The sequence below is a fragment of the Equus caballus genome, chromosome 14 (genome assembly GCF_041296265.1).
Source record: "Equus caballus isolate H_3958 breed thoroughbred chromosome 14, TB-T2T, whole genome shotgun sequence".
NCBI lineage: Eukaryota > Metazoa > Chordata > Mammalia > Perissodactyla > Equidae > Equus > Equus caballus.
Window position 1 is genome coordinate 28,650,885 of NC_091697.1, and position 24,082 is coordinate 28,674,966.

Consider the following 24,082-nt stretch of genomic DNA (forward strand, 5'->3'; position numbering starts at 1 on the left):
GAGGGTGAGGGGTGGGAGTATGTGATAAGGATAAATCAGGGGACTTTCTGCATAGGGACATCTACTGTTCTGCTGAGGCATTAGAAAGATGCTACACCAACTGCTTAGTTTTTTTTAAAGTGAAAGGATGCGAAGTCTGCCTTTGGATTGGAAGAGGGAAAAAAAGAGCGATTGATCATTGCCTCTATTGTTAGCTTCCCATGGTTGAGTGTTCACTGATAGAATTGGTTCAACTCCAAGATGCTGTCTTAGAAACAGTTATTGTTTTCCACTCAAATACAACTCTAGCAGAAAACATTAATTTAAGTGATAACTGCCTAAATGCTTCAGTATCAAGAATGCATGTGCCTCCTCATCTCTGGCTTGACAAGCACCAGAAAGGAATAAAGATAATAAGCAACAGAAATCCTAAAACAAAAGATTTGATAGAAAATGACAAAAGAGAAAGATGGGATTGGCCTGAGGAAAATCAGGGGGAAAGGCTGGTACTGGAATTTTAAAGTGCCACACAAAATAGTTTTCCTGTACTTTACTAGTTTATTCAGATTCTGGAGTTTAAATATTAATGATATTGGTTCTCTTTGCTTGTTTCTGGCTTTCTTTGCCATCCATGCTGCACTATTCCATCAGCCAGATGCTTAATTCTTTACCTCTTCTACTACAGAATGAGAAAATCAGCCTGTGAGCCAAGGTCTGCCCCCAATACTTTCTTGGATGGTTCTTTGGAAATTGAAAATACCTTCTGCACACCTTTCCTCCATCTTTGACTTCAGTCACTATTTATTTGTTCATTCGCCTAATATTTATTGAGCATCCGCTCTGTTCTAGGCACTGTGCTAGCTGAATGCGTAGTGTAAAATGGGGCTCAGGGGAGGTATGGTTCTTATCTTCAAAGAGCTTAAATCTAATGTTGAATGCAGTCAAAGAGCATGTTGAGTTCAATGAGAGAGGAGACATGGGGCGCTAAGGAAGGGAGACTAACCCAGATTAGGAAGATCAGAATGGCTCCCTGGAGAAAAGAACATTGTGTGCAAAGACTCTCAGTGACAAGTGTGGCACATTCAGGAACTATGTATGGAGTAGAGAGGACAGTGGGGGATGGGGATAGGGAGGTGCACAGGAACCTTTGGGATATGCTAAAAGGTATAGACTACATCCAGGGAACAAGGGGGTCCCAGTGAAGAGTTTAAGCAGCAGAGACTTGCTCAGATATGTGTTTTATGGAGACTCTGCTGACTGAATTGTGAACATGGATTAGAAGACAGACTAAAGGAAAGAAGAATCAATTAGAACAATTAAATCTCTAGGCCAAAGTTAATAGTAATTTGAGCTAGGGTAGTGACAACAGAGATCTAAAAATATTTGGGTAAAAATTGATAGGGTTTGGCAATTTATTCATGGTAGAACCAAGCAAGGGGAAGGACGGTTTCTAGGTTTCCAGTTTGAGCAACTGATGGGATGGTGGGGGCAAGAACCGAGATGAAGAATACCAGAGAAGAGTCAAGTGGAAGAATATGTTTGGGATTAAATACGTTGAGTTTCAGTTCAGACCTGTTGTATTTGTAAATCCTTTTGTATTTGTCTATTAGACATCCTACTGGAAATATCCAGGGGCATTTAGATATATTGGGTAAAAGATTTGACCTGGAGAAACAGATATGAGGGCCATAAACTCACCGACAGTAAAGTAATTTTAGTTATGAGTGTAGATGATCTCCCACGGGAGAGGGCATAAAAAGTGAAAGCAGAGGGGCCTGGGTTTTAACCTCTAGATCTCCCGACATTTAAGGAATAAACAGGGACGGAGGCATCCACGGGAAGACAGAAGTGGCCAGAAACACAGGAGTGAGAACGAGAAGAATATAGAACTGTAGATACCAAAGGAGAGGATATTTCAAGGAGGAAGGAACAGTCAAGAAGGGAAGTGTGAGATGTGATGACAAATGTCTACTAAATTTAGCAAATAGGAGGTTATTTGTGAATGTAGTAAAAGTAGTTACCAAGTAAGTAAAAATAATAGTTTGCAGAGTGTGTGAGAAGTGAGAAAGTAGAGAGAGACAAAGTAGATAACACTTTCAAGAAATTTTTCAAGGAAAGGACAAATTCCCCACATAGTTAAATCCTTTTGGCAAAAATCCTCCAGAGAGGAGATACTTAGTACAGGGAGAAGGTGGGACCAGATGGACTCTAGAACACAAGTGGAGGGAAGGAAGAGGCATGATGCTTTTCCCAATGCAACAGAAATAACACAGGAGGCCTTGAGCTCTACTCCCACACTCATCATCTAGTAGCTCTGTCTTGCTTCATATTCATTTGGATGCTGCTGTGGGTTGTATTATGTCCCTTGAAAGGTATGTTGAAGTCCTAACCCCGGCACCTGTGAATGTGACCTCATTTGGAAATAGAGTCTTTGCAGATGTAACTGAGATGAGGTTATACTGGATTAGAGTGCGCACTGAATCCAATCATTGGTATTCTTACAAGGAAAGAGAGATTTGGAGACCTGGAGACACACACAGGGAGAAGATGCCCACGTGGAGACAGAGGCAGAGATTAGAGTTATGCTGTGACAATCAAGGAATACTAGGGATTGCCAGCAACCAGCAGAAGGGAGGAGAGGCAAGGAAGGATTGTTCCATAGAGCCTTTGGAGGGAGCATGGACCAGCCAGCATCTTGATTTTGGACTTCTAGCCTCAAACTATAAGGGAAGAAATTTCTGTTGTTTTAAGCTGCCCAGTTTGTGGTGCCTGTGGTCCCAGTAGCCCTGGGAAACGCATACAGATGCCAAGGCCATGCATTCTCTAGGCTGGTTCCCTAGATTCTGGCTATACCACCAAAAAGTTAGAGACAACTGTCTTAAAGGTACCCTCACCACAGGGGAGCAGCTACTACAAAGAATGAACAGAGAAATGTTCCTCAGATGTAAGGAGGACAATAGATTAGACAAACATTCATCTTTCTCATCATGCCCTGGGGTGCCTTTCCTGTTCTTTCTAATGGTGATCATGCTCACACCCCAATCATAGACAGTCTCAGATCTAAAAACATTACAATGACCTGTGGTCAACAGATCTGAGTCAGAAGGCCTTGCTGGGGATGCATCCACCTTTTTGTTGCCCCAGTCTACCACGGACTTTTAAAGCCAGATCAATACAAGACATCCAAGGATGTCTTGAATGCATCTCAACCTGCACCAAGTGCTAAATGATACAGAAAGACCAAAGAAATGACCCTCGTCTTTAAGTGGTGACAATTTAATGTTGACACGAGTGACATAGAGCCATGAAGTACCAAGAGAATATTACAAATCAGAATGTAATGAGGTGCTCAACTGAGCAAGCACCCTACAAGACTGTTGTGCAGTTCTGACTCTGGCTCCAGTGGGGAGGAGTTGGCTGGGAAAGCTTTGGGGAAAAGATGAGACCTGCGCTTAGATGGATGCTGCTTAGGAAGGAGGAAGAACAGTAGTTATGGTATCTTCTCTGCCTCGTGCCATCCTAAGCCTGGGATTTTTCAGGAAGGCTGGGGCTGGGTTGAGACAAAGAGCAAAGCTTCTAATAACTCCACAGGGCTCCCTAATCACCAGAAGGAGACACAGACAAATCCACAGATTCGATAAAAATGCTCCAGAGCCTAAACATTCAAGTTCACAGAACCTCGTGTCGTCTCAAACATATAGCCTTTAATCAATACACATTTGTTGAATGAAAATATGTCTGAGAATATTAAACAGTTACCACTTTGGGGTTTTAACATTGTATTGTGTTGTACATGCCCAATCTCTTGTATTTTCTTTTTACGTTTTTTCTTTTCATCTAAAGAAAAAAAATACGCACGTCGTTTAAGAATCAAGTGGTTCTACAACGTTTGCTTCAAAAATAGCAATCCTTTTCCATCACCACCAATTTCTTCCTTCCTAGAGGCAACCACATTTACCTTTTTTAGCTGACTGTTTTGGTATTTATGTCCAGGTCTATAAATATCATGCTTTGCTGCTATTTCTTGCATTTCCAATTTTAGGCATTATCTAGTAACTTCTCACTATAGAAGATGCAGAGAAGATACCAGTCCACATCTGTACCTTTTCCATTCCCCATCCTCCTGATGTAATTCTTAGATTGTTATTCAGTGTTCACATTATTTGGCTATGTAAATGCTATTTAGAGCCGAGCCATGTAGTAAATGATGAGCCATGTAGTAAATATTTTTTATTTCTTGAACATATTTTTTTCTTGTCGTTAAAAACGTACTTAAATTTCTATACCCTTATCTCTCTGGAGACTGGTTTATTTGAGTCAAACTTCTGTTTACTGCATCATCACTATGTATCCTTAGGAAACTTACTTAATCCCTCTGTGCCACAGTTGTCCCAGCTGTAAAACAGAATAATATTGATACCAGCCCATACAATAATGGTATCAATGTTCTCCAGCCAAAACACCACCAGGAGCATGCTGTGGTCACTGCAACGAGGGAGAAGACACACAACGAGGTGCTTCAAGAAAAGGGTGTTAGAAAAGGGCTCTCTCAGGTGATTTAGGGAGGGCTCAAGGAAATAGGTTCCCTCTGCATTTGGGGCTGTCAGATAGCGAGGATAATTCTATGATTGGATATCTCAGTATATTTTAACTATAAGAAGGGCCAACTAGAAGAGGCTAACACTGTAATTGGTAAAGAAACAACAGTCACTCATTTTAGCCTGGAGAGGGGGATGTTTGTATTTTTGTGTTAGGGACAAAGACCTTGTTTCTGTTTGTATTTAGGCAAGATTATGAAGTGGTCACTTCATAATCATTTCATCTCACTTCATCCCAGTCACAGAGTGGCCTCGTTGGGGGTTGATGTTCTGGAAGATTGTCTGTGTTCAATGGGAGAACCCATGACCCTGCTGGCAATGCTGGGCTAGCCCCCAACAGCATGTACACCTTGATGTTAGTGTCAGGCCGGTTCAGCATGAAGGGCTGCTTTTCTATATCACAGTGGTAAGGATTAAATGAGTTACCATTTGTAAAAACCATTAGAACAATGGCTGCTATAAAATAAGCTCTTAAAAGTATTTGTTATACGATGCTAAAAGCACAGACAGCAAAACAAAAAAATAGGAAAGTTGGAGGACACCAAAATTAAAAAATTTGCACATCAGAGGACACTTAGAGTGGAAAAGCAACCCACTGAATGGGATAAAAAATTTTCAAATCATATTTTTAATAAGTGATTGATATCCAGAGTATATAAAGAACTCCTATAACTCAACAACAGCCACAAAAAACAAACAACCTGATTAAAAAGTGGGCAAAGGACTTGAAGAGATTTCTCCAAAGAAGATATGCAAATGGTCAAAGAGTTCACGAAAAGATGCTCAACACCACTAATCACCAGGGAAATGCAAATCAAAACCACAGTGAGAGACCACTTCATACTCATTAGGATGGCTATTATATAAAAAAAAAAACAAAACAGAAAATAACAAGTATTAGCAAGGATGTAGAGAAATTGGAACTCTTGTGCATTGCTGGTGGGAAGGTAAAATGGCCCAGCCACTATGGAATATAGTATGGCAAGTCCTCAAAAAATTAAACATAGAATGACTATATGACTCAGTGATTGCCGTTCTGGGTATATACCCCCAAAGAAGTCAAAGCAAGCACTTGAACAGATATTTGTACACTGATGTTCGTAGCAGCATTATCCACAATAGCCAAAAGGTAGAAACAACCCACTTGTCCATTGACAGATGAATGAATAAACAAAATGTGCTATATAGATACAAAAGAATATTATTCAGCCTTAAAAAGGAAGGAAATTCTGACATGTGCAATAACATGGATAAATCTTGAAGACATTATACTAAGAGAAATAAGCCAGCCACAAAAGAACGAATATTGTATGATTCCATTTACATGAGGTACCCAGTGTAGTCAAATTCATAGAGACACAACATAGAGTGGTGGTTGCTAGGGGCTGGGGATGGAGAAGAGAATGGGGAGATAGTATTCAATGGGAAAATAGAGTTTCAGCTGGGGGAAGATGAAAATATTCTGGAGATGGATGGTGGTGATGGTTGTACAACAATGAGAATAAGTTGTTCAGGATCATAGTGTTAGAAAGTGACTGAGCTATGATTTGAATCCAAGTAGTATAGATTTCAGAGTCCACTCTCTTAAGAACATAGTTATTCCTTATTGTAGTGATCATCTCACAATTTCTACAAATATTGACTCTTTCTTGTTGTACACCTGAAACTCATTTACTGTTACATGTCAATTATACCTCAACAAAAAAAGAATAAAGTTATTCTTAATTATTAATTTTGGGAGGAGTCTAATAGATTTACCAGGGGCTAGGGCTATAACTTCTGTTGAAACTGCTCATTGGTAAAAGAAATCTATCTTTTCATTCAACAGAGAATTGAGACATCTCTAACAAAGGATTCGGGCCACGTTTTAAAATGGCTATTGAATATCATACAGGAAGCTAGTTACAACAAAGTGTAGTCTTTAAGGGAATTCGGGAGAAGCTGAAGTTCCGGGTAAAAACTGTTAGGGCATGAAACTGTTAAGATATCTCACAGAGCTCCCAGGACATCTTTTTGTATGTACCAAGAAGCCAGGGACAGAGATGGAGAGGTAGAATGTACACAATGCTTATCGACCTTGGGAATTTTGTCAATAGCAAGATTATTTGCTGAGGAGGAGCAGTTCTGTGCCGTATGTCAGTTCATGCTGCGCATCTCCAAAGGAATTACCTGTCCATCTTGCCTGTGTGCTCATTTGCACCGTGGTGCAGGAGAGTGGTCCCAACCCTAGCTGGGCTGAAAATTGCTGGACGTACAAACCGTGTGTGTGTGTGTGTGTTGCAAGAAGATGAAAAGAAGAAAGGGTCCCATTTCTGTTTGCTACACTGATGGGCCAATTAGCAGGGCCAAGAGAGGCAATTCTCAGGATGGGACACTATGTTTAGGAGGACAGAGTGAGGCTCTCCAGGAGCCCGGGTCGGTGTTGGAGGCGCTATGCTTTTTCCGCTTGCTGCCAAGACTGCCTTCAACATTTCAACCAAGTGTCAGAGGACCCCAAATCACACTTCTCAACCGCTGCAGGAAACTGCAAGGAGCTGCTCTGCATGACGGTGCAGGTCTCAGTTTTGGCAACGGCCCAGAGGATGGAATGTAATCTATACGCTCTAGGAAGAGGGGTTGATGGGCCTGTAAACATGGGGACAGCCTGGCCCAGCTGGGTGCAAGGAACTTATAAACACAGAATGCTAGAGCAACAAGGGCAGCTTAGAGACATTTTTGGCCAATCCTCAACCTTCACAGGTAGGGAAACTGAGGCACAGGCTCATTGAGTGACTTGCCAAAGATCATGCTGTGAATCAGAGAGAGTACAATGAACCTCCCTTCCTTGTGAGAGCTTTCCCATTACTCTCACACTTCGCAAACATGCCAGACCATGAGAATCACCTGAATGGAGCTGCAAAAGCACAGTTCCTTAGTCCTTCCTGAACTTACTGAACCAGAGTCTTCAAGGGAAGAGCCTGGGGATATGCAGGTTTTCCAAGCAGCGCAGGTGGAGAGTTTTTTGTGATGCTATATTATTTTCAACCTTTAAAAAATTGTAACCCATGTCCCTTAATACAATGTTTTCATTGTCTTCTGTATATCTCAGTAAGCCACACAAATATTTTAGAAGTTAACACTTAACAGAAAGATGAGGAGAAAAGTCTCTGAATTAGGAAGGTTGGGTTTGAAATCCAGGTCCTTCATTTTCCGGCTTTGTGACTTTGGACAAATTGCTTAACTTCTTTGTACCACAGTTTTCTCATCAATAAAATGGGTATGATGGTAATCCTTACTGCATTGGATGCGGTTGGGGTTGAATAAAAGCAAATGAAATAAGGTGTATAAAGTGCTTAGCATAACATTTTATGTCGGTCGGGGGGAGGAAAAGGCTATTAGGCTGAGAGTTAAACCCTGTGTCACTCTGCATTTGGGGCAAGAGTGGGGGCTCTCTCTGTGCCCCTACAGCCTTGACACAGCATCCTGGACTGGGCTGGCACTGCCTGGTAGGCTGGGAAGCCCCCCCGGAGGAAAGGCAGCTGGGGCCAAACCACTGCCTCGGGACCAGGAAGGGGTTACAGGCAGCTCTGAACATCTGACCCAGGCATCCAAGTTGACCTAGGGAAGAACTTGGAACCAAGTGGCTTATGCACAAAACAAATCCAACTTGGCAAAGGGAATGATACTAGGACTCTATTTCCTGACCCTAGAATCAAGGGTGAAAAATGAACTATCTCCCAGACGGGTGCAGCCTCTCCCGCTGGGTTTCCTACCAGGTTCTTTGTGGTGGCCCTGCCTCTACTTGTCATGATGTATATAAACAGGGTTTTTCAAAACCTTCTCATTTAAAAAATGAACTACACAGTCCTAAAGTATCTAAAAACAGACAAAACAAGACAAAAAGTAAGTATATTGAGTATGTTTTATAAAAATAAGTATATTCCCTCAGGCTGGGACATTCAGATCTGCCCTCTTTCCCCACAATTATCCATTTTTTCCATCATACATGATGGAAAGCAGTAAAGTAATAAAATGAAGGCAGTTACTAAAGACATTAGTTAATTCATTTATTTAATAAATACTTATTGAGCATCTACTAGAAATCTGACACCAGAAATCCTGCAGTGGAGGTCTCTGCATGATGGAGTGAAGCTTCAAGGAGAAAGAAAAGCCTAGAAAGAGCAGAATATGAAGTTAAAATGCACTCCACTAGGAGACGTGGGATAAACAACCTCACGATGTACAATGACTTTAAAAAAATGAGTTAGTATTACCAGCAGAGGACAGTCACCAATGTGCATAATAATTGCTGTGAGCTATTCAGGAAATCCAAAACTGAATTAAATTACGGTCGGTATAATCTGCTTAAGAAGTCAAGAAAATTTAAAATATACTAGAGGAAAGAAATTTCCCTAAACCTAAAATATATAAGGGGAAAATATTTCATTAACTTAAAAAAGTTCTGTGGCCCCCTTCTTCCTCATTGCGTATCCAGCCCCATGGATGGTGGGTGGGGCCGGACGAGTAGGTCTGGCCTGGAGTCGTGCTTCAGTTTGCACAAGAGGATATCAATTCTGTCCTCTCTATGGCTGTCAGGACAAATTTGTAACATAGACCATCTGCTTTTCAGGTCCTGGGTGGTGACTATAACCTCAAACTCCATAATTCCCATAAAATTTAGTTATGAGCAATGATATTTAAGGTCGATTGTCTACGGGACATGCATTCTACACGGTCCTTTAGTAGAACTAAGGTTTAAGTATGGATCAAGTCAAGTTTTGTCCTTGGGCTATGCAATTTTTGGACATTTATAGAATTGTTTTTTAACTGAAAGTGTTTTCTGTGGCTTATGTGGAGGAAGGTTACAAGAAATTTTGACAGGAAATTCTTTAGCGTGTGTATTATAGCACGTTACTGAGAATTCAGTTGTCTGGAATACACGCATTATGCCCTTTAAGAGAAATTTCTTTCTAGCCTTACTATGAGGATTCAGAATTTTCCTGAGGCAGTTGATTTGTTTTTATCTCATGGATGTTGTGCATTTTGTCCTTTCTCTGTTTCCCTTTTTGCTTGGGTTTCTAGGAAGCTTACAATCAAGGTTTCTGTCTATCTTAAATAATGGAAAAGGACTTTACATATATGTGCATGTATGTATGATTCTTCCCCCAGACTTTTTTCTTTACACTTATTGTATGATCTAATTATAGTTTTACAGTTTTAAAAAAAATTGTCATAAGCTGTCACAAATTATGGAGGAGATGTAAGAAAGGGAAAGAATGAGAGGATGGACGGTTGAATACATGAATGGGTGGATGACTGAATGAATGAAAGAATGGATGAAGCTCTTTTGCTTTATGATGCCAGATAAATAAGACAATCATTAAATTAGCTAAGCAACTGAATTCTTGGACCACTCCAGGCAACCCAAAGCTGGCTGATCTTCATGTACTATTTTCATTTAGAATTAACCAAGCCATTGCTTTTTTAAAAAGGGCTCCGGGCCCCTTGAACGCACTCAGTTACAAACTGAGACTCTGCAGCTGGGATAGCTCCTTTGCCACACACGACCAACTGAAGGGGTCCTGCACAGGCATCCTGGTTATGTTTCTTCTGCATAGTTTGATGTTACTAATGAATGCACCAAGCCCCTTTCTTTAGACTTTAAAGAAAACTAAAACTCAACCTTTTATGAGAGGGGAGGTAAGCCAATGCTTTTAGATTATTATCTGGTTGCTCATATATTTTCTGCCTTATATGCTGATAGCCAACTGCAAAGCTTATCCCAATTTGGAAGGTAACCTTAGTCCTTTATCCACAAGCGCCTCCATTACTCTGCTTCCGGGATCCAGATTTCTTTTGCAGACGAGTTATTTCATAGGATTTGAAATCATGCTGCTGTATACAAGAAACATCTCCAGAGCAAACTCACCCTGGCAGAAGGTCAGAACACAGGATGAGCCACTGGCTGGAGCTCAGCTATCTGGAAGAAAACGCTTGAGGGGGAGGGAAACGCCACTCTTCTAAGCATCTCACTAGCTACACCTGGTATCTTCTCGATTGGCATAGATGGAGGGTTAGAGCAATTTGGCTCCAAAGGTGAGGAGGTTTTAGTACCGTCCACTAAAGAATGCACTCCAGTCATAGAAAATAATGACAGTCAAGCCAGAAAGGTGAAGTTTTGCCGTTGCTTTGAGGAGGATTTTGTTGTCAAAAGCATTTTAGTTGTATAGTTTATGTCCGGTTTGTCTCTTTAGAACAGAGGCTCTTTGGGCAGGAAATGTGTGCAGTGACTCTCCCAATGAAGGGCTTCACAACGTCAAGTAATAACAGCGACAATAAGAGGACAGCAGGAAATAATTTTTTACTGTCATGTATGGGCTGAATGTGTCGGAAGGGGTTTTCCTTCACCGAAGAAAGAGACAAAGACCAAACTGGTACCAGATCTTTAGAACACAAGGTCATTGCCAGGAGACCAACCTTAAAAATTCGGTGTAATTAACCAGCTAAACATAACACAACCAATCACAGTGTCGCTTTGTTTGTGCCACCACGCCTACCCAGAAAACCAGCCCCCTTCATCAAACTCAATTCAGAACACCCAGGCGCAGCTCTGCATTTTGCATCTTCTGTGTCAAACTCTATTTTCAATCCTTTATGTCAAATTTAAATGCATGGCAACTGCATTCAGATCTTGATAGAATCCACAATTTGCCCTGGACCCCAAATCTATTCCACAAGACACACACACACACACACACACACAGACGTGAGCATGCACATATTTGGACTTGATCTGCACTCACTTTAAGCCAGAGTCAAGAATTTTGAATGACTGCCTGTTGGCAGGAGCTTTAACAAGTTCTCAGATAAATATCCGCTGAAAACAAGGGTATTACACAATTGGGTCTTCACCCCTTAGGTGAAGAAATCATATTAGCACAGCTCTTGTTTGGGATGAAAACGGACCCTCAAATTTTCTGTGGTATTCTCCCCAGTTGCTGAGGCTTAAATTGCTATCAATCTTAAGTGAGCTGAACAAATTGGTGTCAGTGATGAAAAATGGCTAAGTTTGACTCTGAACACACAGATCAGTTGTGTCCACCAAAATGAGGTCTTGATTAGGCAGAAAACTAACAAAAATACTCTATCCACAACTTACAATCTAATACAACGACCAAAAGAAAAGAAATCACTCACAGCGTTATCACTAAGAAAACATTCTAGACAGCCCCGAGACGTGAATTGACCTCTCTTATGGAAATCATCTTTGCTTGGGTATCTATATAGTCACAAAAGGATACAGTTTTTAAAAGCTCATTTTCTCCCTAATAATTGACTATTTTTTAAAAGCTATCAGCAGGTGCACCTCATTTCAAAAGCCTCTTGTCCTTCGTAACACAATGTTCATCACGATTATACAGTATGAAATCAAAAGCAGCAAAACATGAGGGAGCACAGTTCAATTAAATGCAACATAATCTCTGCAGCAAAAAATTGGTTCTGTAGCTAAAATCAGGTTCCAATGAAAGAAAAAGGGAATATATTTCCACATATTTTTAATTATATAGAATTTCCTCAAACATGATTTTTCATAATATATTCCATTAAGTTAACATCATATTTGAAGAAAGAGCATTTTCTGATTTCATTTGAAGCCTGATTTTGAGCAATTACAGTGTCATTGTTCCGCGGTAGAAAGGTTGAATTCATTTACTGTGTGGTTATGCTAGTTATGATTGATGTCTCTTCTCCAAATGATAAACCAATCACCCCAATGATGTAATGTCATTTTAAGAGTGCCATAATCACATTTCTCTCCAACTAGAAGCTCTGATGAGTTCTAATAAAGATTTATGGTAGATTAAAGGCCTACATAATATCAACAATGGATTGCTCATTTGATGAGAGATTTGATTAGGTAATTTTTTTGAAAAAGAATATGAGTTTACTAAATATATCAGGCCTGGCTTTGAAGAAGGGCATGGGCCATCATAGTAGCAGTCCATCACTCCATCTCCAGAATGAATTGTCTTAAACGTATTTATGGGGTCCTCTCTAATTGTAGAGGTTGAGGCCAGTGGTGGCATACACTCATGGATGGAGCCAAAACACAATCTTATCAAGGAAAGCTCTTGGCATGGAAAGTTCTGTACTGCTTTTGATGGAATATGTTAATGAACACCATGAGTGGCAAATTCAGAACAGAACTCTGGGTCAGGAGCAATTAATTTCTGCAAATGTCTCTCCTTGGTCCATGGGTACTTAACCCTAGATATTGCTAACTCCTACATTTCTATGTTATGTAAACAAGTCACTAACAAGAGAAATCAAAATAAGGCATGATTGTTGCTCGGCCCAGGGCAATTCCACCTAAAATTCAGAGGTTGCATGGGGAGGCAGTAGCCACAAAATCCTCAAAAGTGGGACAGAACCCTGTAACCAGTCCCTTTGCTCTGTGAATGTGAAAACCACAATGAGAACTAGGGATTTAGAAGCAGTATTTATCATGGTACCATGCGATCAGCTTGTTAAATTCAAGTGAAGTGGCACAGTAGAGGATTATAGGAGAGGTCACCCCCAAACACTTCAGACTTGGCAAGACATTCCATATTCATGTCAAGGGAACACATTTTAATCACAAAATCATTTAAACCAGGAAGGAGGAAAAAGTCAAAAGCCAACCATCAAAAAACAAGAGGTCTGCGATGCACACAAATTGAGCACGTGAGGGTGTCCAGGGTCACTCGGCTATGCCCAGAATTGTAGTAATACAAAATTCAATATTCCATTGTCTCTCTGCACTTCACCTTTGAGACCTACATGCTCTCATGTGCAGCAGCGGGCAAATTCCTGCTGCTGAAGGAGGCCCAAACCCTCTTAAAATGAGCAAGATCTCTTCAGTAACTGGGACCTTCAACAGATGTATCCTGGAATGGCAATGCCACAAAACAACAAATGTATTTCACCTTGATGATCCCCACACCGCCTTCTCCCCAGCCCTTGTTTCAGAGTTGTCATTTTGCTGGAGACTCGAGACTGTCATGCACACATCACACATTTAGACACCACAGTTTCCTTACCACTGCTGGAGGCTTGCTGGGGCCCTGAGCATGCTCTGAGCAGGTATGAATTGGGGGAGAATTCCTCATCGGGGTTGGTGTCCATGATTTGATGGGAGGTGTTGCTGTCTAGCAATGGCATCTGGCAGCTAACTGGTGGAGGATTATGGGAGCTAGGCAGCTGAGCAGATGGGAGGAGGCTAGACGAGGATGTAGGTGGAATGGGACGACCTGGGAAAGAGGACAGAGGGGTCAAAGGTCAGCAATGAATGTCATGAGAGCATCCAGAGAAAGTTACATTGAAACCACCTCACAATACAAATATCCAAAAGAAGAAATGCTCCAGATGTATTTTTTCAAGTGGTTTGATGTTTTTCTAAATGTCCAAATTCATACCACAGCTAGCTGCATATTTCAGAAACGCGGCAGAAGAAATATTCATGTACACAGCTGAAATGGAATCAGTCTGGAAAACATCCACTTCTTTCTGTCTCCTCCGGTATTGTCCTAATCTAGGTCTGCACATCTCTCACTGAACTGTCCTTGCTGGTCTCCCTGCTTCCACTCTTGCCACATACCCATCTACTCCCCATTGTCCCCATCCCTTCTCCACAGTAGCCAGAATGATATTTTAAAGATAGAAATCAGGTCGCATCTTTTGCCTGCTTGGCACTCTCCAATGGCTTCCCATTGCATGTAGAAAGAAACCCAAGCTCTTTATGATAACCTACCTGTATTTCCTATTTTGGCACTAGCTGCCTCACCTCTAATAGTGGCCATTACCACTCTCCACTTGGCCCCTCACTTTCCAGCCATCAAGGCCATCTTTATTTCTGCTGCTTGAATAAGCCTCGCCATCCCATCTTCAGAGTCTACACATCCTGTCCCCTCTACGTGGAACATTCTCCCCCACTTGCACCTCACTGACATTTACAATTCTGCTTCTTCTCTTCATTCAAGCCTTCTCTGTCTGCCTTCTTGAAAGTTTCCCACCTATCTGCTTCATCCTATTAGCCTGCTTACGTTTCTTCATAGTCCTTATTACTATGTGAAAATGAACATCTATTTTAGTCACCCCTGCATCCTCAGTGTCTTCCTAATGAATAACACCTGGTGAATGAGTGAACAAATAAATAAGGTAGACTAAAACCAAATTAATTAGTTTGGGGTAGAAGTAGAAGAGAGATGGAAAGATTGACACATTGACATCCCAAAGAATTGCCAATGCCCCCACTCTCTCCACCGTGTAATATTTTTGGACACCAGGAGGCAATTCCTACAAAGAGAATCACAGCCACTCCAGGCCATGAGGAGGAGCAGCCAGCCTGGCAGGAAGTGGGCAGTGACGTGGAGCTGCCCTTGGATCAAGAAGTTCTCCTCCCACACGGAAGGCTGCTGTGACCTTTCAGGTGGCAGGCAGCTCCTGGCAGCAGATTGCTGAGTGAGGATAGTTGCCATGTATACTTTCACCTGATTCACCCTTACATCTTGGGGTCCTCACAATTGCTTGCCTGCTGGTTTATTCATCTGGGAAGCTCATAAAAATGAGCCAAGGCTAGCAGTCCACAGGATATGCCCTAAAGCTGGGGGTGTGGAAGGAAGGGTAAGATGCTGAGAAAACAAACTGAAGAGTCAGGTTAGAGTTTCAACTCAGGCAAGAAGTGCCCAAGCCAGAGGAACATGTTGCCCTGCTTTTAGATGTACTACATATGTGAAGACGTCTTCAGACACCTCAAATGGATGCCAATTTTCGTTGTCACTTTCATAATTGTATTTCCTGATCTATTGTTCAGTGCGTTAAATGTTATCGCTAGATGAGCTTGGTTCAATAAAATGTAGAAGTGCCTCCTATGTGCTCTGAGGCAGTGAGGACACAAAAACAAGCAAGACATCATTCCTGCCCTCAGAGAGCTCACAGTCTAGTGGGGGAGGCAGACAGGTAAGTACATCATTTCAGCCCCATGATAAGAGCAGGATGGTGGCATGTAAGGACATGTTGCTGTGGGAGCAGAGAAAAGAGATGCTTGGTCCAGCTTGGCCAGGTGGGGGTAGAGAGTCACACTGAGATTCCTGGGAAAGGTGATGACTGAGCAGTCTTTGAAAGAGGAGAAAAGGGACTTCCAGTGAGAGAAAAAATGATGAACAATGGCACAGAGACCTCAAAGCACTAGCCTGTTATCACTTTTGAGGGTGGGAGTCAGAAAGAGACAGGAAATAAGATACTCAAAGCTTAACGTTAGGGGCTCCTGTCCAGTAACACAACTGAAGAAGATTAATCGTGGAAATAGATCAACGTTGATAAATGGAGTTTGATTTGAAAAATTCAATTCATTCATAACTGTTTGGGAGCCATATAAAGTGTGATATTCTAGCCAGATGCTCCAGCAGAGGTAGGTGGACCACCTTAGAGCTTCATGAGAATCAGTGCTAACATTTAATCAATACCTTCTCCCATAGGTCTCCCTCCAATAACTATCAGTATTATTACTATTTTAACTGCTAATGTTTTTTGCACAATGACTATCTACCGCTCACTGTGCCAGCCACTGCACATGTATTATCTCATTTAATTCTCAAAACAGTCCTAAAAGGTTAGAATTATTATAATTCCCATTTTATAGAGGAGGAAATTGAGGCATAGAGAGGTGAGATTGCATAGTTAGAAGTGATAGGGGCCAGGAGGCAAACTCAGGTTTGTCTATTCCAAAATCCACTCTCTAACCACTCTGCAAGGTGTTTGCCCAAACAGCATGGTGACAAAAAAGGAAGAAGGGCACATACAGGGAGAGGGGTGATTTATAGGAAATCACATTTCCAGTTTCCCATTTCCCAACCCCAAGGCACTCTCAAGATTTGAAATAAGAAACATTTCTTTGAATAACCATTTATAGCAGCCATCATCTGGCAGAGTTCAAAGCTTTTCTCGTAATTTTGTCAGGAAATTCAAAGTGACTCCTTCACAGTGATGTTACCCTCTGCCTCCTTCGAGGCTCCTGAATGTGGAGGTGTGCTGACCAGGGCGCTGTGAAGTCAGTGTTGACGTCCAGTTGGCAGTGAAGCTCTGGTGGGAACAGATTTTAACTCACAATCAATAGGCTCTACAGTTTGTATTATCGAGGCATATCTGAAACTGCATGTTGAAGAACAAGGATGGCTGGGAGCCAATTTTTAAATTCCTTTGAGTGACTGAGGTGGAACTGAAGTTCAAGTGCGATTTTCCAGGAGCCTGATATGATAGTTGCTGTGAAATCATTCTTTACATGAACTTTTTGAGATTTTGTTCAGCATGAATTCATTTCACATAGCACAGACAGAACTGCCTTTTAATTTATACAAACACAGACAATGGAAGAGCAGTCATAACACAATGAAAGCACTGGGATTACTTTGGTGTGTGAAATACACATCACGGAACTGTCTCATTCCTGTTATTTCCCTGCCTCCTTTAAATCCCTGCTCTGGTAGCTCCTTAACCTGTGCTTGCTGGTACCTCCCATTACTTGGGAAATATCTCAGTCCCTAGATCAGCCCCCAATCAAATTGTATGCTGTTGCCTATTTGCTATGTCATTTGCTAATTTTGTTCACTTATGCTACATTTTTCCCCCTGACTATTCCAACTGACAGAGACCATCTGTACCGACACAAACAGGTTCCAAAGTACAGGGGAGAGAGCTGGAACTTATACAGACTCACTCTATAGACCACGACTTCTTACCAAAATGCCTAGGGTGGGATGGGCATGGAACCAGGGGCTATGCACTTATTTGGTTTCTGCTTTATGCACTACAGAGGCCCCCTGATCCCCAAACTATTTTTGAAGTTCCATTTTGAATGGGTATAGAGTCCCTGGCAAATATACAGAAAACAGGGTTTAACTGAACTGTTAAAAAGCAAAAGGAAACATGCAAAGGCAGCAATATGTCATTCATTAAACTCATATGGTCTTGTGTATGTGTAGGTGTGTATGTGTGTGTTTTCCAAGATGCCCATGTAAATCAAAGTCTAATTATCTGCGAGATTGGATTTCCCCTACAGCCTTAAAAATGGGGACTAATTCCAATTTTGCTAATTTACCTGTTTCCAAATGAGTAAGATTTTGTGATAGTTTCAACTCGTGAACTTTTTCTGATTAAAAAATCTATAGCTGGAAAAAGCAGTTCCCCACCAACTCTGATAGATTGGTAGTGGCTGTTTGGAACGCTGTGTTGAGAAGGATGCTGAGGACGCCCTGGGTTCAGTGGGAAACAGTGCCACCATCAATTAGAAAAATCATGGACCAGGAGTGGGTGAAAAGTAGCAGATGCACAGCATTTATTTGCCAGCCACACTCCAGGCCTTCATTCATCATCCACTCCAGCCACACCTGAAAACTTTATCCTACACCATCTGTGGTTGAAGTCACATTGCTTTAATTCCCATTGTCTCAATTACAGCACCATTTTTCTCCTTAAATCGATTTGGATCCAGATTTAGTTCCCCTATCCAAGATTAAAGGGCTGCAATCTTCCCTCCACCCCCAAAGCAGTAAATATTTTCAGTGAAATTGCTGCTCTACCCAACTGTTGCTAATAGATTCACTAATTTATGATCGAAGGCACGTTGCAGATCAATTCCCAAAATTCACTTAAAACAACTGCTTCCTTTTTCACTCAAAGAAATAGATATTAAAATGTCCCGTGTAGACAATGCATAATTGATCTGTGTAGTGATCGGGTATCAGAATATTTGATGGAGTAGAACAAAAAAAATGGTACCAGGAAAAATTGCATCCAAAATAAAAAGTTCAATGACCTCATTACCAATTATATATGTGATCTTGCCTTGTGCTAAGAACAGAGCTAAATATTTAATGTGTATTTTTCTCTTTTAACATCTACAACTTTTCTATGAACAAGTACTATTATCATCCCCCTTTACAGGTGAAGAAACTGAGGCTAGAAGGACTGACTCTGTCCTGATACTGCCCTGTTAGCAAGCAGCAGAGCTGGCTGGGATTTGAACCCAGGCAACCCGACTCCAAAAGCCAAGCCTTGAATGGTTCATTCTACTATTTTCCGCATTAGACAAGAATGATTGCTAAAAAGTGAGCAAGATATGAACCCAAACTCATCGGTCCTCTTCTGGAGGGCACCTTCAGGGTCACCTTAGGGGAGGTTATTAACCATGGGCATAAACAAGGCTCCTCCTGGAAATAGCCACACTGACCCCTCATGCAGAATAAATAATTTGTAAAGAGACAGCAATTCTTAAGTCAAAAACTAGAAATCCTCTGTGGTTCTGAGAGTTCAAAAATAATAAAAATATGGCTTTTATGTTAAAGTTGAGTATTGCAAAAGGACTATATTAACATAGTTTGAGCAACTTACTTCACCTCTCTGGGCCTCTCTGATGATAATAACACTGACGTCACGTGTTGTTGTGAAGACTGGTGATAATATATGTAAGGCCCTTAAGGACTGTGTTTGACACATAGTAGGTGTGAGGGACCGAGATGGAACTAATGAGACTTGCAGCTTATTGGTTCTAGTTGGTTCACAAGCACCTACTGTGTGTGCATGGCTGGGCCACAGGTGGAGAGTCTGTCATTCTTTCCCCCTGGGGCTGACTCTAGGAGACAGTGAAGCCATCTTGCCACTGAAGGGAAAAGGCTGCCTGAGAATGGAGTCAACAGGGAGGAAAGCAGAGATGTGAGATGAAGGGAGAGACATCCCTGATGACATCAGGAGAGTACCTGGACTTGGCCAGGCCTGAAACCACACTGCTGCGAAACTTTTCAGCATATGAACCAACTTATTCTCCACCCACCCTCATTTTTTATTTCTGTTTTTTTTTTTTAAAGATTTTATTTTTTACTTTTTCTCCCCAAAGCCCCCCAGTACACAGTTGTATATTCTTTGCTGTGGGTCCTTCCAGCTGTGGCATGCGGGACGCTGCCTCAGCATGGTCCAATGAGCAGTGCCATGTCCGCACCCAGGACCCGAACCAGCGAAACACTGGGCCGCCTGCAGCGGAGCGCACGAACCCAACCACTCGGCCACGGGGCCAGCCCCTTTTATTTCTGTTTTTTAAGCAGCTGGAGTTGGTTTTTGTCACTTAGAACCAAAAGCATCCCGCCTAAAACTGATCACCAAGCACACATGAGAAAATGACTTGGCTGATGCCACTTATTTATTTAATAGAAGAATTGGACATAGACTCCAGGTCTTCTGCCTCCAAAACTACGAAATTTTCACATTCTATAAAATGACTCTCTCCCTGTTAAACCGTGAGAAATCAAACATGCGGGGTCCCAGAGAAATCATTTATGGCGCAAGGTATCCAGTCTAGTGAGAAGAATATTGTGGGCCTTAAAGAGTCGGGGAGAGACGCAGGTAGACGGCTGTCTACTTATTACCAATCAAGCGTGCGCTACAGCAGCTTTCTGTCCTCAGAACTGGGGAGAAACTCTGATCACCTTCTAGCTGCTATTGGCCCTTACATAGACCACATTGATCTTGGGGTAGGGTGAAAGGGACTCAATTTCTTACCTATGTCTTAAATTTTAAAGAAAGAAGAGAGACAGTAGTTTCAACTATAATTGCAGAATGCAAAATGACCTCAAAGAATACATCTTAAAATTAAAATATAGATATATTTATTTATATTTTATATTGATATCATATTATATATTTATATTCCCTGTAGCAGCCTGCTTATATTTAGTGCTGATTTTTGGCTAGATCAATCCTTCTTAACAGGGGGGCAATTTTGCTCCCTAGAGGACATTTGTCAATGTCTGGAGACATTTTGGTTGTCACAGTTTGGTGGTGGGGGGAAGGATGCTACTAGCTTCTAGTGGGTAGAGACCAGAGATGCTGCTAACCCTCCTACAGTGCACAGAATAATCTCCCACAACAAAGAATTTCCAGCCCCAAGTGTCAACGGTGCCAAGGCTGAGAAACCAGGTCCGCACGTGTGATGGCTTTAGATTAGTATACTTTATGTCACATGGTCAATTTTTAAGTAGCTCTTTTTTTCCAGTTGATAAGAATTGGGCAGATATCAGAAGTGGAAAATTTGGTTCCATTAGCTCTTTCCACCAACCTAAGAAAACAAGCAAATAAGCTTAAATTGCCATTGGGGAATTTCAGTTAGAGAGCGGGGACAGTTTCCCCCATGGCTCTAATTCGTCACTGAGGGAAGTTATAGAACGCCTTTCTCTAAAGCAAGGAGAGACCTGTTTGTCAAGAGAGAGTTGGGCGGCCTTTACAGAGGTGAGAGATTCGGGGGAGAATGTTCCAAGTCAGTTGTAGGTTACTGAACCTCACCTGAGGCATTTTCATGATGACCTCTCACGTCTTGTCCATGAGGCAGTACCAGCCTAACTGGGTTAGCTCTATTCCATATCACCCCATTTAAAGTTTCTATTTTCACAGCAGAAGACCTAATTGCCCTCTTCACTCACACTTCACTGAACTCACTAAAGCCCAGTTAAGCATTTTCTTGAAAACAAATCGTTTTCAGATGGCCCTGGCAAAACTATCCTGATTTTGCACAAGCTATTATACGGCATGTATTGGGAGAAAGGCAGCCTGTTGGACTTGCCCCAGTTAAAGGGCCTCTTTCAGGAGATCGAGCATGAACTGTCTTCACAGTTTGGGGCTCTATGCACTTGGGTGTTGCTACCAGATCTTACTAACAACTTGCGTGTTTACATATCACCTCTTCCTGGCAGCACTGCACTTTGGAAGGTGTCAAATATAGATCAGACTATCGATTCAGGGTAGAGTTTGTTTTTGAAGTAGTATGATTTCTATAATTTTTTAATGCCAGCCCTTTCATATTCATGGGGTGAAATGCAGTGAATTTGTGCAGCTTCCCCTTTTGGGGACACAAATCTACTTTACTTACAGTGGCACAACTGTTTACCGAAAGGTAATGGATCCTCAAATACCTTCTGCCCAGAAATTCCTAGTGGCTTGACACACGCACCTTAATTACATCTCCCAGCTCCTTTAGGATGAAATGGCATTATTATTTTGGTGATATTAGTTGTCTAGGTCAATGCTGTCCGACAGAACTTTCTGTGATGATGGGAATGTTCTATGTCTACAATATTTAATATATGTGGCTATTGAGTACCTAAAATGCAGCTAGTGCAACCGAGGAACTGAATTCTTAAGTAAGTTTACATAGCTGCAAGCCGCTAGCGGCTACCATATTAAACAGCACAGTCCATAGTTCTGGCTTCCCAGTTACTGGTATCCCTCACTCCTGTGTTTCTCCCCTCCACACAAGAGCCAACATATTTCTGAATATACAAATTTGCTCATGTCATGCTTCTTCTCTCGACCTACACAAGAGTCCCCACTGTCTCCATAATACAGTGCAAACTGTTGGATGGCAATTATCCCTTGCCAGACCTCCTCATCCCCTGTACTCTAACCACTTCAAAGCGACTGTAGTATTGAATATCTATCTTTCCCTCCTCACATCCCTCCCTGTGCAGTGAAATGTTCCGTTCTCATTGGTAGTCTCAACCTTCTCCTGAAAACCTCCTTAAAGACTCAACTCAAGCATCACCTTCTTTATAAGTCTTTCCTAATCACCCCACCCATTAGTGCCCAGGATATACTTCTATTATTGTAATATGTTAGCATATTTATCTGTCCTAAATGTCTGGCTCATTCATGAGACTGTGAGTGACTGGGTAGAAACTGGGGATTATACACCTTTGCATCCTAGCCTATCCCAGAGCCTCTACACAGTAAATAGCAACCTGAATGGTGAATTTTAACAATTCATTCCACAAACATTAACTGGATGTCTATCAAACGCACATGGCATTGACTTCGCTGCCGGCTGCCTGTGGCTGTTGGTCTTGGGCTTTAGGTACTTCTCAGTGTGTAAGTATCTTGCTGAGAAGAATTGATTCAGATTCTAAAAGTATGATTTTTTCTTTTAAGCGAGTGGCTAGAATATTAAGTCACTACTTCATCTGGCGCGCCAATGAAGACATAGCAGTCTGTGACAACCTTGGCGGAAAAACTGACTGTTAGGCTTATTAAGAGACAATATGCCAGTCTCTAAGGTGGCACCCTTATAAGGGATTTTCCATGGGTGGTGGTGTGGCCACATTTTTTGGCTCAGCTGCTGACCTTACAGCCTAAACCCCTATGCAAGATATGATTCCATTCTAATTATGAAAGCTTCTTGCCCTAGGGAACTGCTTGGGAGACGTGACCCAACACTATCCAGAAACACTAGACGAAAGTGCTAAACTGTGTGGCTAATGCAATCTCTTACAGAGTTCTCTCTTTAAGCTGAGTAACACGCGGAAGATACATGGGGCTGTTTCTTGCCCTCTTGGAACCTACATTACACTCTCAAAAGAGCTCAGTTGGGGGAAAACTTCTAGAGAAAGATTTAAAGAAACTGTATGCCCATGCCAAAACTTAATTCTCAAAGGGATTCCCTGGAAAACATCTTCCATGACACTTGGGAATCTATCTTTCTCATTTTTGTGTTCATTTCCTGGCTTTGTGGTACATGGAAACAACAATATTGCCCATCACTAAGATTTATTGAGCTCTTATGATGTACCAGGCATTATTTCCAAGCCCTCTACATACATTATTATATTTAATCTTACAACAACCCTCTGGAGGTAAGTAATATCATCTTCATTCCAAAGATGAGAAGACTGTAGTAAGAGGGGATAAGTTGGTTGGGAGGAAGAATTTGAGACCAGGCATTACAGCTCTAGAGCTCATACCACACTGCACAGGAAATGACAATGCAATTTAATTAACCTTTGTAATGACAAAGTACTGGTGACTGATGCAACAATATGATTGACACTGGAACCAGATTGAAGTTCAAATCTTGGTTCTGCCACTGATTTTCTGGGTGACTTTTGGCAAGTCACCTAACTTTTCTGGGCTCAACTGTTTGACAACCAAAATGTGTATAAACATAATTCACAGATTATTCTAAGTATTAAATGAGACATTTATCTAAATGCTAAATGGTAAGTATTATTATCATGCATTAGAAGAAAATGAGATAAATGTCCTATTCCCCTTCCAGGATGTTTGGAGGATTAAATAACATATAGGAAAGTACAGTGCAAATGGTACAGTGCTGTACAAATGGTGACTGTTTCGTTCTCGTTGGAAGCTTTCCTTTTCAGAGGCTTTGTCTGCAGATAGCAAATGGTTCTCAACTGTAAGTCTATGTTTTGCTCCACGCCTTAGGAAGAACAAAGATAAAACATGGGCTCTAGGCAGCAGATGCTTGAACTATTTCATCTCTGTGCTGCCCACACTCACAGAACCCACCCATTCCTCATTGAATGGTCCTTGATAAGGTGCTAAAGATCAGAATTCTGGGAGTCTAACCAATGGAAATAGCCAATGGAAAGGCTGAAAAGCTCTCCCTTGAAAGATGTAGAACTGTTTTGAAACTAGAATGGAAAATGTAAACT

At 41.5% G+C, this 24,082-nt stretch overlaps 1 protein-coding gene across 28 annotated transcripts in view; it reads right to left on the bottom strand.

Moving 5' to 3' along the window:
• The window catches only part of TENM2 (teneurin transmembrane protein 2), a 3,416,041-nt gene that overhangs the window by 339,813 nt on the left and 3,052,146 nt on the right, over positions 1 to 24,082 (bottom strand). For 24 of the 28 annotated variants that reach the window (XM_070232931.1, XM_070232936.1, XM_070232935.1 and 21 more), the window contains one exon: positions 13,637 to 13,846. The exons of the other annotated variants lie outside the window; for them this stretch is intronic. In XM_070232931.1, the coding sequence (XP_070089032.1) occupies positions 13,637 to 13,846 (210 nt within the window). The remainder of the gene's footprint in view (positions 1 to 13,636; positions 13,847 to 24,082) is intronic. 28 annotated transcript variants of the gene reach the window in all.